This window comes from Nanorana parkeri, unplaced genomic scaffold (assembly GCF_000935625.1).
Source record: "Nanorana parkeri isolate BGI_ZX_2015 unplaced genomic scaffold, ASM93562v1 scaffold28, whole genome shotgun sequence".
NCBI classification, from domain to species: Eukaryota; Metazoa; Chordata; class Amphibia; order Anura; family Dicroglossidae; genus Nanorana; species Nanorana parkeri.
In genome coordinates this window covers 1044468-1063571 of record NW_017306296.1, presented here as the reverse complement: position 1 = coordinate 1063571, position 19104 = coordinate 1044468, and the positions used below count along the sequence as shown (strand labels likewise).

Sequence of the window (19104 nt, the reverse complement as noted above, 5' to 3'; positions counted from 1 at the left end):
TACTGTAAAACAAAGTGATTATTATTTTTTCCATTTAACAAACTAGTGCCAAAAATATCATCCTTCCCTCCATGTGTGCATGCCTAGCTGAGCTAGATGTGCATGTTTATGAAGCCACTGAAAGATTAACAACCCTGAAGATGGTGGAATTTTATCTGCACACCACACACTGACCACCTTCTCATATCTACATTGTAACAACATTCTAAATTAATTATTTAGTACAGCAGTATGTGCAAACTGTAGTATTCAAACAATGTACATTTTGAATTGTATCCCTAGATAAGATTTATCTGAACAGGCTATATTCATACATTTTCACACTTAAGTTCTATAACAAACTCAAATTTCCATTACGACTGTTTTTTTCTATAGGTGATTGTGTTGCATGTATTGTTACTAAGACAGCTCAAATAAATTCTGTCACAGAACATTACAATCCAAAACCAAAGATGTATTTTATATTTTACATAACTCAATATGTTTCTGTTATTTTATTAGGAGGATATCACAGACATACCCAAACTTGCTGATAACCTAAAACTCTTTAGGTAAGTGTCTGTCATGTACATGTAGTGTACATAGTGCCTTTTACTATTGCCTGTTTTCAGCCTCTGCCTGTCCTGGTTTATAGTAAAATCCATGGCAGTAAAAGAGGTTAAGGCTGGCCATACACTATGAGTTTTTGAAAAATTATTGATCCCCCGGTCTATTGTATCCTAACAGTAGTGGGTTCATCAGAAGTCAATTGAAAATTCAACTTTTGTCGAATGGGGGTCCCAATGGGGCCACACACTGGTCAAATTTCAGGTGGTGTATGGCAAGCTTAAAGGGGAACTTTACCCAGATCTTCAAAATAACAAGAAACACACCTTTGGAAATGTTTAGTAATGACAATATACAAACTTGCCGAAGCTAGCCGAAGGATCGGCCGAAGCTACGGCCAGATCCTTCGGCAGCTTTGTGAATAGACCCCATAGTTTTAGATAATTGCAGGCTTTGTATGCTTTGCATACTTTATTTCTCTTTTCTTCTCCAGTCTTCTGACAGTGACCAATTTAACTAAGGGCAGATTAATATATCTCCCTTTACTTCCTGGAACTCTGGCACATGTGACTAGGACATGTGACCTAGCATATCATCTCAGGGGAGGAAATGCCTTTCCCTGAGAGATTACAGATGAGATTTCCTAGCAATGCTCTGTGGATGCAACCTCCCCAGGATGCAATACTTGGACACAATTACATCATTTGTGCCAAAGTGGACCAGGAAGTAGAAAAAAAGAAATTGTAAGTAAAATAAAAATGTGTTAACAAATGTGAGCTGATTTCATATCAGCACCCAGAGCTGTATGCTTATGTGATTTTTAGTCAAAGAGGGTAAAGGTCCGCTTTAAGTTTGAGGGCAAAATCTTAATTAGCAAATTGTATGCATACATTAGGGTGCCCCTGACACTGTCCTTATACTGTTCTCGCACTGGGTGATGTTTGGCACAACAGTGATAGGATAAGAACATCAGAGCCACATATTATTTGTGTCGACATTGGCATGAGAAATAGAGAGACTTGTAACACATTTCTGTTTGTTTTTCAGACCGAAAAAATTAACTTTGAAAGCTTACAAGCAATATTGGTTTGTTTTTAAAGATACCTCAATATCGTATTTTAAAAATAAAGACGCTGGCCACGGAGAACCAATTGAAAAGTTAAATCTCCGAGGTAAGAACCTAAGTAGAATGATTGCAATTAGTGACATTTTAAGAACCCTGACAACCACAAATACCAAACTATGCTTTTTTTCTGGCTTCAAAACCTGCTTAGTGGGCTCAGCCTCCTTCCTATCTGCCTATGCTATATACATTTATAGGACTCTGGGCATAACAATCATAGATCAAATAGCATTTTCCATATATTAGGAGGTGTAAAGCTGGCTAGGGTCTGCATATACCTTCACTTACCATGCATAACTCTGTGGGGGCCTGTGAAGTTTGGAAACTTTAAATAAAAATCTCAACGTTAAACTCCAATTTTAGAGCCCCTGCACATCTTCCTTCAAACCATGCGCAGGAACATGAAATTAATATGAAACTGGAGTGCCCAGAGTAAACTCACACTGAGGATGAACAAGCCTTATGCATATAGCATTCCTGTTGGGATCTGAACTTAGAAGCTTCAAGAGACAACAGCACTGCCATAAATCCATATACTGAATGAAAGTTAAAGGCTACATTTACTGTTCTGACCATGTTTTCTGTTACACCCAGGATCTTTGAATGGCGAAACCACCATTTCCATCAGCCACTCTGGCAGAGCGACTTGTAGTTCTCAATGGAATACAAGTGTGGTGACATCATTTTTTTTTGCAATTTGCATCTGCTAGGGACTCTTCACTTCCTATCCTGTCACAACAGGAACTAAGAGGAAATCTCACCAAAGTCAGGGAATATCCCCTCTTAGAGAGTGACTCCATTGGATTTTTACTTACAAGCCCCCATGTGATAGCAGATTGATAGTGACAGGTACTCTTTAAGGTGATGCTGGGGGTCCAAAAGACCCCTAGTGTCACCTTTCCACCTGAAATAAGCTATTGAAGTGCAGATCGCACTTCAATAGCGTATTGCTGGGACTTTGAAGCCCAGAACTGACAGCTATGGGACCGGAAGTGATGTAATTTGCATCGCTCCCGGTCCCATTGTACAAGGGCCGGGACAGTCGGATTTACAATTGTAAACATTGTCCCGGCGTCTTTAGCCGCCGGGAGTCTGTTTAAAAGGGCCAGATGCCAGTGACGTACTATGGACGTCACTGGTCCTTAAGGGGTTAATGTCACTTTAAAGAAAGCTTGTCTTGAGAGTAATGTAAGATTTGCAATTGAGTATTCATTCTAAAATGTGCCTGTCTTTTTGCTGAGCTCAGTTATATATATGAAGGAGGGTATCCTAGAGTCACTGTTGCTGAAGTCCCATTAGTCATTTTTGTTTTTGTTGTTTTACGCTGACCTACTGGTTTTAAATGATCTTTGAGTCACTGGCCTGGAACATGTATGCTGATCTGAAAGGTTGGAGAAATCTCAGAATTCCTTATCTGCATACTTGTTACAGGTCAGTAACTCAACAATAACAGTTAAGACCCATTCCCACCAACATGCTGCATTATGTTGGTAAAAGTCATGCTCGCTGCATCTGGAAGCTTTGCCCTGTACTTTATGCTTAAGCTGTGTTCTAAATTAAATGCTTATATATATATTTGATATGTTTTACCTTTTAAAAATGTGAAGCATGCCTGTTGTATACACAAGACCATAAAATATAGAGTCGCTAGTATAAACACTTTGTCTTTTCACACACCTCCCACAAGGACACAACATTCCTAAAATAATCTCCCGAATGGTGACTAAGCAGCCCTCTGCCCACTATGATGTGTTTACACTAATCAGCTGAAAGTTCCATCACATGTACTGTATTCTGCTCAGTGACACATTACAAACATCTCCGTCATCCCTTTTAGGTATTATTGGGTATATTAGGATCAAATATGTGACCCATAGAGTTGCACAGGGCACTGTTTTAACCCATTACTAAAATACCTAGAGGGGAATTTATCGAAACTGGAGCAGACAAAATCTGGAGCAAATGTACATGGCAACAAATCAGCTTCTCTCTTTCATGTTCAAATCTTAACTAAACAAACTGATGATAGAAGCTGATTGGTTACTATGGGCAACTGCTCCATATTCTGTCTCCTCCAGTTTTGATAAATCCCCCATATAGTTTATAAGATATATTTCAAACTTTCAATTAGTAAGCTGCTCATATATTCAAGTGGTGCACAAAAATGTTTATGCTCCTGCAGGTTGAAGTAGTATCCACTTCAATTCTTAGATCAAAACTGGCAGCATGACGTTCACATTTCAGAGAGGGGTGTAAAGAGATTACCTTTGGACACCCGCCACCACCCGCCTTTGGACAACCACCACCCGCAACCATTAAGCACCATTAAGGCAACATGCAATCACTATCACTTATAGCAATACATTACTTCTAAAACACAGATTTATAAGAAAAAGATTTATGACTACAATGTTATATCATGGAATTAATCTGCATCAAATGTGATACATGGGATTGCATTAGTTCCTATGGCAGGGTAACACTAACAAGGTGCATAGGAGGTCAAGGTCCTGTTTGTGCAGAGGGTACGGCTGAGTCAGCGAGCAGCTGTCCTCCCCTCTCATTACCTTCTGCTTTCCTTCAGACCCTCACCACTGCAAGCACATGGATGGCATTATTATAACTGCCTTTACATCAAAATGCAAAAAGGTCTGCTTATCCTGCAGACCCCCACCCACCCTCCTATGTAAGAACATGTCGAATCAAAAGATAAGAAATTCAAAAATTATGTGAAAAGGGAAAAATAAACTGTACATAGGCCGGCCATACACCTGTAAAACGTTTGTGCAAAGAAGGAGCAAAATCATTCATCAGAGTATTCGTTGGTACCATCACGGACATGGACACATTTTGTATGATATCTCCCTCAATTGCATGCCATCTTCTATTTTGGGATGCACAGAAATTATGTAAATTTTACAGCACGTGCACTATAATAATTATGCTTTTTACCAGCCAGGAACCATGTTTAAATGTAAAAATTGGTTTAATTAATAAAAAATGTGCATTCTGTTTCAATTTCTCAACTCATCTATTGTCGATTTCCACCAACTGTGTCATATAAAATCGAACAATTGTTCTGCAAATGAAAGTTTTCAAACAAATTTCTTCAGCTGTATGGCCAGCTTTACACTCCAGGTCCCATCCACAACACCTAGTCAAGATTAATGCCTCGGGTCTTCTGGCCAGATCCTGGGTAAGCTAAGGATTTCAAATCATGTAGAAGAAATGCTCCATCACTATGCTGTGCTAGATTTTTTAAGTCTTTAACTCCTGGTTTTTTCATGCTATGGATGGGAGTCTAAAGGATAGATAGACCTAGCATTTTGATGCAAGTCTGCTTTAAGATGTACTAGAAGTTGGCTTTTGTATTGTACTATATATATTGGAATTGTGGCTTTTTTGTGCTATCCATTTTGGAATATAGTTCTGTGTCATCCATTAAGGCATGACAAGAAAATACCATTTTATACAGTTATACAAATCAATAAATATAGTTTAAAGTGTAATCAGTATAAGTACTTAAATGGGCCTTTCTAACCGATTTTAATAATGTACAGCAACACTCCTATTTAAAAAGTGAGTACCAGCACTGTCAGCTGGTCAGGTCTAATGCATTGCTCAGTGCTGTCAGTCTAACACAGGGAATATGTTTGCAGAAGGGAAGCACACATAGATGACCTCATCGGTGTGCTGCTTTTGTCCCGAGCTCAGATTATAATAAGACCGTTGTATAATGTAAATACTGTATTACATTTGATACACATTCGTTATTTTCGTAATAGGACACTTGTGGAAACTGTGTCAAAATGAATTCTCCTTTCAACAGAAACATTTTAGTGTATTTGTTTTGTAGGTTGTGAAGTTGTTCCGGATGTCAATGTATCACAGAGAAGGTTTGGAATAAAATTGCTCATACCATTTGCAGAAGGCATGAATGAAATATATTTAAGATGTGACAATGTAAGTATGAAAGTTTTATCTTCCCACTTAGAAGAGAAACAAAGCCAAATATTTTTTTTGTCTCTACTTCTCTTTTGGGTCACAGGAGTACATTTACCAATGTATACCTATGACCCAAAGTCAGCATATAGCCGGCTACTTCTTGGTATCTGCTGACAGCAAAGAGCCATGCTGACAGCTGGCTCTACCTCTTTAAAGCCTGAGCCAGCTAAGCCCGCCCCTGCCCTATCTGCCCCTCCAATGAGCGCTGGAGGAGCAGAGAGGAGAGGAGGGAATCCCTGAGGGGAGCAGTGACTCACAGTCAGAAGGACAGTCAGCTGCGTGATCACTGCTCAGAATATAGAGCCGGTTTGTGACAACTACAGTGTCCCATGCCAGTACTAAGGATTGGGAAGAGTATATTTTACTCTCCCAGTACTTCTTCTTGAAGGGGTTGACAGACAAAGGCAGGCACAAAAAACGATTGCTTAATGTAACATCTATGTTATGTACATACTGTATACATGCTCGCATATAGGAATTTTTTGTTTTGTTTTTAGATAAGCATGTAAAAGTGATTAGCTTGATATAAATTATTTTACCAATATGTTTATTTTTTTTAAAACATATGACACTGCTGGAGCCTAGTGATTGGCTGCTCAGTTCCCTATGGCTACATCTTACAGGAAAAGGGAGAGTGTCTCATTTTTCCCTTAACATATTTTACGTCACTGGTTTGTGGACACCTACCTTCACATCTATATGAGCTTGGTGTAGATTCCATTCCAAAACCATGGGCATTAATATAGAGTTGGCCCCCTTTGCAGCTCTAGCAGCCACTGGTCTTTCCACTGCCCTGGAAAGGCTTTCAATAGGATTTTGGATCCTGTCTGTGGGAATTTGTGCCCATTCAGCAAAAAGAGCATTTGTGATGTAAATGTTATGATTGTGTTGATTTGTTTACAAACCATAACTAACCAATTACCTTTTCCTTCAGGAAAGTCAATATGCCAAGTGGATGGCTGCGTGCGTACTTGCTGGAAAAGGAAAGACAATGGCAGACAGCTCTTATCGGTCTGAAGTACAGAACATCCTCTCATTTCTGAAGATGAAAGACATGAACACTACAGCACAAGTACCTACTAACATTGAAAATGCGGACATTAAACCAGAGTGTTATGTGTCACCAAAATATGTAAAGAAGTACAAAACAAAGCAGGTATGCAGTGACCCTGTTCTAGCTTCATGAATCATTTAATTACCAATGTCTCCACTGACACAGGTCCCAGTACTGTCATGTCACATTTACAGTCGCAGCACAATGATGTCATCATGTAGGCTACTAGGACATCTTCTCTCATGCATAGTCAATTTAGCAGGATAACTGGAACACAAAAGCTGGTATTGGGCTTTAAAAATGTAACTTTGGTACATGTGATGTAATGGAGAAGAAGAGATCGTGTCACATACCCGCCCCTCATCTTCCCAACCCTCTCCTCCTCTATTCACAGACCACCTTGTAATTTGTGGGGGGAAAAATCAAGGCTTTTTTTGTGAATCGTGAGTACAGAAAATGCGACGGGGATGCAACTGAAGCTCTTCACTGCCATAGTCGCTACTCTCATCCCTACAGCACTCAGAAATCCAGCACTGTTTGTAGGCTCTGGCTTGTAGCAAGGTGTAATATTTAAAGTAAGCAGCAGGCATCCACACACCGTATACATATTATTTGGGCTATCTTATTTAGCAAGTGTGGCCCGTTTGGAAGATTTTTCCTCACTTATTGCCCCTGTGACACCCGTACAAGAAATGAGGGTGAAGTTGTCAACAGGACAGAGCGTTTCTTCCCTCTACTAAAAATGTATGTTCATCCAATGGATACATTTTACATACGATCCTGTCTTAAAAGAGAACTATGGCCCAAGCTTTTTTGGCCCTAGTTCTCTTTAGGGTCATAAGAGGACATTTACTATGTGCTCCTGTGACCAAAAACTCAGCATATATCGGGTTATTGCATGCTATATGCTGACTGCACAGATCCGCGCTGCTGCCGGGAACCCCGCCACCTGATTGACAGCTGGATCTGCCTCTCTAGAGCCAGAACCAGCTGTGCCTGCCCCCTGTCCTGTCTGTCTCTCCAGTCAGCGCTGGAGGAACAGAGAGGGGAGGGGGAATCCCTGCGCGGGAGTGACTGACAATCATCGCTCTCTGCAGGGAGAAGATCGTGAACTGAGCAATCAGCTGTATGTGATCGCTCAGTTCTCAAGTTATAGAGACGACGTGTGACTGCTGCAGTGTCACATGTCGGCTTAAATTATGGGGATGAGTGTATTTCACTCTCCCCATAATTCTCTTTTAAAGAAAGTGAGGCAAAAGCTTGCCAATAGGGGCACAGACAGTGACAGTGCATTTAACCCTCCCTTGCTCTATCCTTAACTAAATTTTTGTTGGAATTGAGTTTTAAATGTATACCTTTCCTGATTCTTGCCCAGTGTGGAAAACGATTAGAACCCCTGTTGGATTTTTACTATTATCTGGAAATCTGGAGAGACACACCTTCCTCCACACAAACTTCCTGCCCTGGCGACAGTGGTTTCAACAGACGGGAAGTCAGGGTAGATTTCTAACAACACAGACAGGAATACAATTTTTTTTATCTACTTCAGTACCGGCATGTTACAACCCCTTCATTACCAGGCCATTTTTCAGTTTTCAGTGCTGTGCAAGTTTGGTTGAGAATTCCTATGTCACGGAAGACTGTAACAAAATTAATTAGGTACAGGTCACATACAATGGGAGGACGGAGATGAAGGGGTTAATGTATAGATGTGCAGGATAAGGGTGGTGAAAGGGTCAATATACAGGTTAACGCATAGATAGGATGGATCTAACATAGGCAGGAGAGCAACTGCACTGCTACTACCATAGTGACTCATGAATGGATGATTCATCCATTCATGACTCAGTTTACTCTCCCTTGCCTCTGATGTAAGAGGGAGGGCTTGTGATCATTGTGATAATGAATCACAGTGATCACCGTGATCACAGTGATCACAGTATACAGCGCCGGTCCAAACCGCTATGTATGTAAAGCTGCAGCTCTTCCACAATCTAAAGACAGCAGGAGCTGCAGGTCCTGCACGCGTGTTCACGGTAGGATGTACTGGTACATCCTGCCGGAATAATGCGCCTGCGGATCATTCATTTTAATACAGTGGCTGGTCCGCAGGCAGTTAAGAGTAAGGAAACAGGGGTCCCTAGAACCTGGAACCCCTGTCAGCTTTTTATTGTTGTTTGTATCCCTGATACAAAAAACGCCACTCGCTTGGCCTACAAGACTCTGCTCTCTCATGGTTCTCCTCCTACTTATCTATGCGCTCCTTTAGTGTCACTTACAATTCTAACTCCTCCCCTCACATGGCTTCTAATACCATCTCTATGCCGATGACACTCAAATGTATCTTTCCACTCCACAACTCACCCCCTCAGTGTCCTTGCGTGTTACTAATCTATTAACTGACATATCCGTCTGGATGTCACAACATTTCTTAAAACTCAACCTTTCATAAACTGAGCTCATGATATTTCCTCCACCCCGTGCACCTTCCCCCAACATTTCAGTTGAGATTGATAACACAACTATCCAATCCTCCCCTCATGCCAAGGTCCTAGGTGTCATCCTTGACTCGGTCCTCACCGTTCTTCCCCACAGCCAATCACTATCCAAATCCTGCCGCCTTCACCTTCGTAACATCTCAAAAATACGCCCCTTCCTCACCAAACAAACCCCAAAACTACTCATCCATTCCCTTGTTATCTCTCGTCTTGACTATTGCAACTTCCTCCTCATTGGCCTTCCACTACACAGGCTATCCCCCCTTCAGGTAATATACAAGAACGAGGGAAAAGGAGTATAACAGAAAAGTAGCAAAATAATATGGATAGAACTCCTGGGTTTCAAAAATAATATTCAAACAACGCAATCCCTCTGACATAGAAATCCCATAGGTGGCGCTATCCAATGAACAAGTATATCAAATAGTATAAAGTGCATCAAAAATATTTTAATTAAACATAGAACGATATAAAGGTAAGTCACCCTGTACATGACATTTAAAAATCTTAAAATGTAGACATAGCTTGCCTAGAATGACCCTAGTGTAGGACAAAGTAGTCAGGGTTAAAGTGTCCGCAGAATGGAAAGCAGTCACTGGTGTGAGTGAATACACCGTATTGAAGCAGTGGATACAGATGTATCAATGGGGTCTATTCACTATGCTGCCGAGGGCAGCCGAGTGAATGACCGATCAGAAGTGAAGTGAGCCGAACACTGTTCGGCTATTCATTTCAGGCTGGTACGGCTGATTTTAGCCGTACATCGGCTGAAATCCGCCGTACATCGGCCTGCTTCGTGTGGCTTCGGGTCGGCCGAACATGCTCAGCATGTTCGGCCGACTTGAAGTGCAGAAGGAGTTCAACTCAGCCGATCCAACATCTGGATCGGCTGAGCCGAACCTCCGGCAGGCTTCTCACTGCTGTTCCGGCTATTCTTAAAGATGTCGAACAGCAGTGAGTGAATAGCCGAATGCCGCTGTGCGGCATGTGGCTCGGCTGTTCTGCTCGGTCCCTCAGAGGCACCGAGCAGAACAGAAAAAGAGTTAAAAAAGGTGAAAAAAGTAAATAGAAAACGATTGTGCGGAGCTAGCAGTGACAGCTAGCTCCGCCCAATAGTTTCCTATTGTCCGGCGGCTCTGCTGCTGTAAAAAAGAAAAAGTTTAAAAAAAAAGAAAAAACTCTCCCGGGCTCTCTGGGAGCCTCCCGCTACCGGCCCCCAAGGAGAGAAACAATGCCGTGTCTTTTTTTTTATATTCTGACACGAGCGATGTCAGAATAGAAAAAAAAAATTCTCCCATTAAAAAGCATTGGGACATTACTATTGGCTATTTCAATTTGCAATAGCCAATAGTAAACTAGCATTGTTCCCGCCCTCTGCTGATGGACCTGATGGGGAACTGCAGAGGGCGGGTACAATGCTAGTTTACTATTGGCTATTGCAAATTGAAATAGCCAATAGTAATGTCCCAATGCTTTTTAATGGGAGACATTTTTTTTTCTATTCTGACATCGCTTGTGTCAGAATAAAAAAAAAAAGACACGGTATTGTTTCTCTCCTTGGCGTCCGTGAGCAGGAGGCTCCCGGGGCGCCAGGGAGAGTTAGCTGTTTAGAGATCAGTGTCCCTGGTTAGCAACCAGGGACGCTGATCTCTCTGAAAGTGGCCGGAGCCAGCCGTAAGATCACGGATGGCTCCGCCCTGCTGTCAGAAGCAGGCTGTCGGCCGGCCAATGGCCGGCCGCTCAGCCAGCTTTGGCTTTCTGCACGGCTCAGCCGAGCCGATGCATGTGCGATCGGCTTGACTGAGCCGCTCGGCCATGATCGGGAGCTGTACGGGCTATTGTGAATAGCCCGTACAGCACCCCCTCGGTTCTCCTGAACCGAAGGGGTCCTGGGGCCGAAGCTAGCCGAAGGATCGGCCGAAGCTACAGCCAGATCCTTCGGCAGCTTCGTGAATAGACCCCAATGTGTAACTGGATTACTCACTTATTCATCTTGTGGCCACAAGAAAAAAGTCCATCCGTACTTCCGTAGTAGATGTCCCAATGATGACTCAATGGATGGTGTTCGAATGATAATTTGTGATCCTGGTGGATATTCAAATCATTTTAAAGGTCGCATGGCTTTTCTCAAATCCTGTTGCTGAGAAAGTGTGCGCAAGTTAGCTCCACTCAGTCTGGGCTTGAAGCCGATGATCCGTGCTGCTGTTACACTGTGTAAGCGGGCCCCGCTCAATGCATTCGATATAGCAGAGGCTCCACTCCCTTTAGGCTTGAAGCCGATGGTCCGTACTGCTGTTTCACTGTGTAAGCGGGCCTCGCTCAATACACTCGATATGGCAGAGGCTCGTTGACCCGACCAGTATGATGGCAATAAAGCAGTAAGTCCTGGGTCTTCCGGGAGGCTGGTTACACTCTATCCCTAACGCGTTTCCCCAACCTTTATATCGTTCTATGTTTAATTAAAATATTTTGATACACTTCATACTATTTGATATACTTGTTCTCCTTGCTTTTCGGCAGAATTTACAAATCTACCAGCTTTGTGGTGTAAATATTGGCGCAATTAACGTCCATCAAATTAACAGCCATACTGGTGTAAATCTTATAGTGAGAAGGGGGAAAAAATAAGGACATTAAGGATGATTGCAGTGAGAGATCCTCAGATTTGCGCAAACGAGCACACGCTGGAGCAAGTACACTTGACCCTGGCACACCACCATCATGCAACAAATTAAAAAATTGGCGTGCACCACTTTTATTAATTTGTAGCAGGAAGCTCTAATAAAGCAAGTATATAGAAATGACACATTTTTCGGCATTTGTTAATACCCCACTATGTGTCTGATAAAACTGTTGTCATCAGGAGAGAAAGTGAGGGAAAATTTCTCCTAGAGTAAAAAAACAGATGAAATAAACAGATTAAATGAGGTATAAAATCTTGTTTTTGGGGATTTGGGATGCTCTTTGAATCCCATTAAGAAAGCCGGGACTCTGAAGTGGCATTGCTTCTTTTGTTATTATGTCTGTTTGTATTGTCTTGTTGCAGCCTGTAGATGTCATGTATTATCTGTTGGCTTTGCTAAGGTATCAGTAACAAGCTGACGCCAGAGCAATGAAAGTATTGTTATTTACAAAGAAATTGGATGATTTCTATAAAAAAAAATTTAATAGCACTCTATTTGTTTTTGTTCCATAGTTAGTATCTCGCATTCTGGAGGCACAACAGAATATTTCCCAGATGCCTCTCATAGAAGCCAAAATGAGGTTCATTCAGGCCTGGCAGTCTTTGCCAGAGTTTGGCATGGCCTACTACATTGTCAGGTAAATATTTTTATATTTTCATTGGTAGATTAGCTGAATGAAACACAACTGTTTATCTACCTGGATTCCTGGAAATGCAAGTTCTATCATCTGAAATAAAAATAAAACCCTATTCACAAATACTGTAGTAGGAAGAATACTTAACCACCAGAAGGACCAAGAAGTTGACAGTGCAAGCTTTGTGCACCTAAAGGTGCCCATACACTGGCGGAATTTCGGACGGTTTTTAATGCACCGGCCAAAATTGGCCAGTGTATGGGGCTGTCGGTTCCCTTTCAGCCGGAATTCGTAGATCAGCTGATTTAAGGAGCTGGCTGGAAAATCTTTGCACAATCAGAGCCAGCAACCAATGAGCCTCCCGCTCTGATTTGGTATTCTAACAGGTGCCTGCGGCACCTGTCAGAATACAATGCAAACAGCGGCGGTGCCTCGATTAACACGCTGTTTGTGTTGATGGAGGAATCACGGCAATTTCGCTCGTTCAGCCCGCGGGTTGAATGAAAGAAATTCACAGGTGTATGGACAGCTTAATACTTACCTTAACATCCGTCTGTCCAGCATCACCCAAAACCCCCCATAAGGTATAATGCAAACAGCAAATTTCTGAGGGTTGCTATTTGCATAGGTAGCCCTCCACGCACACACATACACACACCCCAAGTGGCATCGCTCAGGAAGGCTGATAGGCTTCACCAGGTTCTGATCATGGCGTTGTGGCATGTGGGATTACACCAGTCCGGTCCTGCTTAGGTTAAAAATCCACATGGTTTTGAGTTTTTTAAATGATATTAGAGTCAGAAGACACACGCACACGCATACACACACACATACACACAATAGAGATGAAAAGCTAATAAAACGAAAGCAGGGGTATGGTATTTTCCCTATTCCCAGAGAATGGAGTTGAGTTGCTAAAGATGAAGAGACTTTTCACAATGTAAATAGGATGAGGCAGTGTTCACTATGAATTCCCCATAATGTTCAAGGACAATTGAAAAAGAGACTTTGTTGCATTTGATTGGATGATTAAAGAGAACACAGCTTCACCTGATCTAGTGAGCTCAGTGAACAGTCACTTTCCTGTGATGGAGGAATCTGTTGCACTTTTTCCATCTGACCATAGAAAATCTGCAGAAAATCTATAGGTGTATGGCCAGCTTAAGTGAACATTCCTTTAGTATATCAACTCCACTGGCTATGCAAGTTCTTAATGCATTTTGTATTTTTGGTTGATTTGTACATTGGCTTTAACTGATTTTTATCTTTTTTGGAGTATTTTATTTAAAAAAAATTTTATTAATGTATTCATTTTTTCATATAAAACCCGTTACTCAGTCTTTCTATACCTTAGCATATTGGAGTGTCAGATACAATTCTATGTTCTGGGCTTTCTTTTGGTATTGACATCAGTGTTTAGGTGACATATTCATTATGTTATACTTACTGCTGGTGCACCCTTACCCTGAAATGGAGCATGCAGCCTGTGATCAGTGTAACCCTTGAAATAGCAGGGGTGTTTTTATATCAGAAAATACAGAGGGTGTAAAAAAAGAACAAAGGCTGACAAGGAGAGAAAGCTGAACATTAAAAAAAGCAGCCTGTTACAAAAAGCATGAAAAAGGAGAAGGATGTGGAAGTTACAAAAGTAAGAGGGAGGTTGCTAAAAAGATACAAATAAAGAAAGGTTGCTAAGAGCTAAAAAAAAGGAGAAGCAGTCAGAAAAGAGTCTGAATAAAAGGAAAGAGGATGGTTTTTAAGTTTTTGCTGCCTTTTATTTTTGTTTCACAGATTTTTGTCTTTATTTGATTTACATTTAAAGCCAAACTCCAGGCAGATATAAAATACAAAATAATTCAGCTCTGTGATCATTAAAATGTTTATTTTGTTTTCATTGTGAGCCGTGTAAGAATCTAAATTTGACCAGATATCAGCTTCTTGCAGTCCCTGTACAGCAGAGTTCAGATTGGGGGAGGGAGAAGCAGCACAAGGAGCCAATCAGGTGTGTTGCAGTGCAAGGAGCATGCTGATAGGAAGTGAGAACAGAGTGACAGGGAGATGAACTCATCAAAAAGCTGCTTCCCCTTTAGTGAAACTGCAGCAGAAAAAGACAGGAGCCCCTGCCAGGCATGGGCTGTTCTGTGTGGTAGAGCTCTGTGAATCTGGGTGGGCACAATTCAAATGCTTTGGCAGGTAAAACAGCCATATATGCATTTCATCTGTGTATTTAGCTGTTTGCCTGGAGATTGACTTTAAATGCCCCTCTCTTGTAGACCTTAAAGCCACACTCCAGGAAAAAAAATCATGTTTTGAACACCACACTGGGTGTGTAAATGATTATAAGCTGCATGTTATGTGCAGAGGGCACTGCAAAGTAACAAAAACCTTACCTGTTACCATACCGGCTTCTACACATAACGCCGAGCGTGCAGGCATTGAGGGCGGTGAGGGATGCGAATCGGGCAGCAGAGTATCCAGTCGCATCACCCACCCCTCTTCACTATTGCTCATTCACTAAATGTATTTTTTCAAAGAACACAAGGCATTCTGTGATTGGAGGAGAGAAGATGATGTCATATCTACACCTCCTCTTCTTCTCCTCTAATCACAGAATGCTTTGTATTCTTTAAGAAAAAATACAAGACATTTTGTGAATGGGCAACAGTGGAGCACTGCTCATGTCACATCTCTCACTCCCCTCAGTGCCCGGAAGCTCAACGTTATGTGTTGGAGACATTTATTTTTATATTTCTTAATAATTTGAGCCACCTACTAGGAACAAAATTGCAGACAAGGATTTCTGACTATACTGATCTGATGGGTCTTTTCTCCAAAATCAAGCCACTAACTTTACTTAGCCAGGCAACTAGCATTTTCTTAAAAAGGTCAGCAGGGCAGCCCCTGTATTTCCCTCATGAATTTTTTTTTCAAATGCGGTACCACTTACCTTAACAATTACACATTTGTAATTGTATTTGTACTGCACATTGCATCTTGTGTACTTTGTATTTGTAATGCACATTGCATCTTGTATACTTTGTATGTGTACTGCACATTGCATCTTGTATACTTTGTATTTCTTCTGCACATTGCATCTTGTATACTTTGTATTTCTTCTGCACATTGCATCTTGTATACTTTGTATTTCTACTGCACATTCCATCTTGTATACTTTGCCAAGATCCATCCTTGTTATACTGTAATGAGACATATTGCTTGTTCCTGCATTCACATTCATACAGATGTCTTGTCAAAACATCATAAAATAAAAATATGCGCCGTGTTCTGTGGTATGACTGTAATAAAAATGTTTTCCTTTTCTAAAGATTTAGGGATCTGAAGAAAGATGAAGTACTCGGAGTTTCCTACAACAGACTTATCAGAATAGATATGACAACTGGAGACCCAATTTCCACCTGGAGATTTTCCAATATGAAACAATGGAATGTTAACTGGGAAATACAGCAGGTCAGTTGTTCTATCTAACCCAGTTCAGTTTGTATTCTTTCTGCTTCTTGTAACCACTGACCAGGGGCATCCCAAGGCCGGGTGTCACCCCGGAGCGGAGACCAGGTAACTTCCGCCATGATGTCATCTTAGTGATGGACGCAGGCAGAGAGAGGAGGGGACGTTCACCCAGCGGGATGAGGTATGCCGCCGGGTCCCCTCCTCTCTCCTGACACTGATGGTCTGCAGGGTCCATCCCACAGCTCTGCTCTCTGCACAGGCTATGTACAGCATAGTGATGATGGCACTGCTACTTACTACATAATATCACTGCTTTCAAATGTATTTGGTGCTCACAAAGTGGATTTATATCCTTTGTGGCCATTGAGGAATATATTTAAATGAACATTTTTCTTATCTGGAGTTCAGTTTATTGTGTATTGCTGTAAGGCAACCTTATGATCCCATGGTTGTTTAGCCAGACAGTTTTCACTAACAGAAACCAATGATGATGCTTTTTCCCATCGTATGCCCAGCTGGCTTTGCACAGGTTTGGGACAGATATACCTAAAGATGACATTAAAAAAACCTTGTGTATGTAAAATAATACCATCAGTGTGATGCCATATCAAATTGGAAAGGAATAACAAGCTTTCCTCGTACCCCCTAATTTGTAAAAAAAAAAAAAAAACCTCACTAGCTTAGAAATTTCTTAGCAGTTGCCTGAATTTGATGTCAGAAGATCCTAATTGTTATTATGTCATATGTCATATTATATCATATGTTATTATGAATGCTACTAATCTCATTAAATAGATGTAAATCTAGTTGTGCATAATCCCCCCTTCCCCAGTCTATGTCTGCAAGGCTGACTGCTGTATAAAGGGGAGGAGCTTAGTACAATTGGGTGGGGTGACGCTTGGTGTTCTTTTTCAGATGGTTCCTCAAGCGCAATATATATTACTGAGAGTACCATAACTGTTGGACTTCTGGACTTCACTACTATTATAGCAAATACAACTGGTTATTGCCAGTATTGCTATATAAGCTATATAGGTATCTCTGTCAATGCATACTAATGGAATCCTGATTTGCTAAGACAGTCATTGTTTTAAGTCATGCAACTGTTATTTTCAGTTCTTCAGTGTTGGAAATAAAAATATACCAATATTTTGTATAATTGGGGCTTTTAAGGTGCCAAAACTAGGACTACATTAAAATATTTATATAAAAGCATCCGTTTATTTTATATACCAAAAAAAAATCAGGAGTTAAAAACATTGCATTATAAGTAAAGTGTTTTCAATCAATAATGTACAAAGTACAATTGTTTTCTAGTGGCATAAAGTGTACCTCCCTGGTCCTCTCGGCTTGTTTCACAAAAGAGGTTTATCACATTACTATATACAATACTTTGTAGATTGCAGATAGATGTGGAGTTGCCCAGTCTTCTACGTATTTCGCTAATGCTTCATTAGGAAAGGGAGGTAACTTGCAACCTCATAATTGTTTCTTGTACAATTGATGGAGAAGGGATCCATACACTTGGGAGATGGAAGTGGTCACCACAAAGATGCCAATAGTGAGGAGCATCTGGGGACACCAAAAAGGGGGTCTCCCATCTCAGGTCCCTGATGATGGTAAAACGGGAGACACCTGTAAAAGTGTCATATGTATATTGCAGAGTTGTTGTGAATAATCCATCCTAAATAGTCTGGCTTCCTTATGCTCCAGGTCCTCTGTCCCCATCTGTCACTCCACTTTGCTTTGCAAAAAGGATAAAAATAATTATCAGTATATCCTAATGAATTAAGCCTACAGTCAGTCTATTGATGTCTAATCTATGATTCGCTCGGAGTCACATGGCACCACAGATCATTATCAATTAATTGAAACTTTTTGCAACTAAAAGAACTAAGAAATTGAGATTTATGACCCTTTGGAGGCATTAGAAGACATTTGAAAATTTCCAAAATGTAAGATTTCTTACCACTGGAGTTAACCTTTTCCAGTGAAGGCCTGTGGCTTAAAGGATAACTCCAGGAATCTAAAAAGTTAACCCTTGCAGTGCGGGGTAGCACTTGTTTTTCTCTAGTAACTGGAATACAGAAGATATGCTCACTTGATCCTCAGTCCTGCGGCGGTGAACACTCACCTCCTCTCTCTCCCCGGCTTTGGCATGTCCCTCGGAATCTCACGTCTAATGCAGGTGAATGGACCTGCAATAGACGTGATGACATTATTGGCAAGAGCCCGGTGGAGAAGAGGCTGTGGACACTGGTCTACCAGCCAGGCGGTATTAAAGATTGGATTAGTTTACTTTTTTATTGGAGCCCCTAGACCAAAAGGAGAGGTAAGACTTGCAGTGTGGCGGTAGCCCCAGTGCAAGGATTATCTTTTTAGATTCCTGGAGTTCCTCTTTAAAAGACATTCATCAAGCTAAAAACATGTGTCAGAAGCTTATGGTGGAAGCAGGCATTCCCTGATTAGCTTTACTGAACGCAATGTCACTTTACTAAAACAAATATGAGCCTGTGATTAGAATGGCAACCTTCATTAGATGTTTCTAAGGCAAATATTAAACTTAGGGATAGATTCTTTAAACTTGAACAGAAGTCTTATTTTTTAAACATACAATATATTTAATTGTACCTGTTGTTATAATTAATATATATTAATGTAGTTGTGTTTTTTTTTTGCCTTTCAGGTTGCCATTGACTTTGATCCTAATATATCTATAGCCTTTACATGTCAAAGTGCAAGTTGCAAAGTGGTCCATGAGTACATAGGAGGTTACATCTTCCTCTCAACTCGCTCCAGAGACCAGAATGAAACCTTGGATGAAGAACTTTTCCATAAACTTACTGGAGGCCAGAACTGAAAGTGGATGAAAGGTCAAATGTTAAAAACAGAAAGGCCAACTTTATTCCCTGTGGATCTAATATTTGCAAGTACAGGCTTTGTAATAGCTAAAAGAGCCTACTGAAAACAATTTGTACCCGATGACTACACTTGAAGCCCAAATGTTACAAAAAATATATATATTTATTCAGATAGACATTGTACTGACAACCCCCAACATCATAACAGACAATGGAACAGGACAATAAAGA

At 41.0% G+C, this 19104-nt stretch overlaps 1 protein-coding gene across 1 annotated transcript in view; it reads left to right on the top strand.

The window, feature by feature from the left end:
- FERMT1 (fermitin family member 1) overlaps nucleotides 1-18874 on the top strand; it is a 39418-nt gene extending 20544 nt beyond the window's left edge. The window contains exons 9-15 of the mRNA XM_018566603.1: nucleotides 502-551; nucleotides 1594-1718; nucleotides 5526-5632; nucleotides 6609-6830; nucleotides 12423-12547; nucleotides 15871-16012; nucleotides 18699-18874. Coding sequence (XP_018422105.1) covers nucleotides 502-551; nucleotides 1594-1718; nucleotides 5526-5632; nucleotides 6609-6830; nucleotides 12423-12547; nucleotides 15871-16012; nucleotides 18699-18872 — 945 coding nt within the window. The 3' untranslated portion in view covers nucleotides 18873-18874. The remainder of the gene's footprint in view (nucleotides 1-501; nucleotides 552-1593; nucleotides 1719-5525; nucleotides 5633-6608; nucleotides 6831-12422; nucleotides 12548-15870; nucleotides 16013-18698) is intronic.
- Nucleotides 18875-19104: the final 230 nt, after the last annotated feature.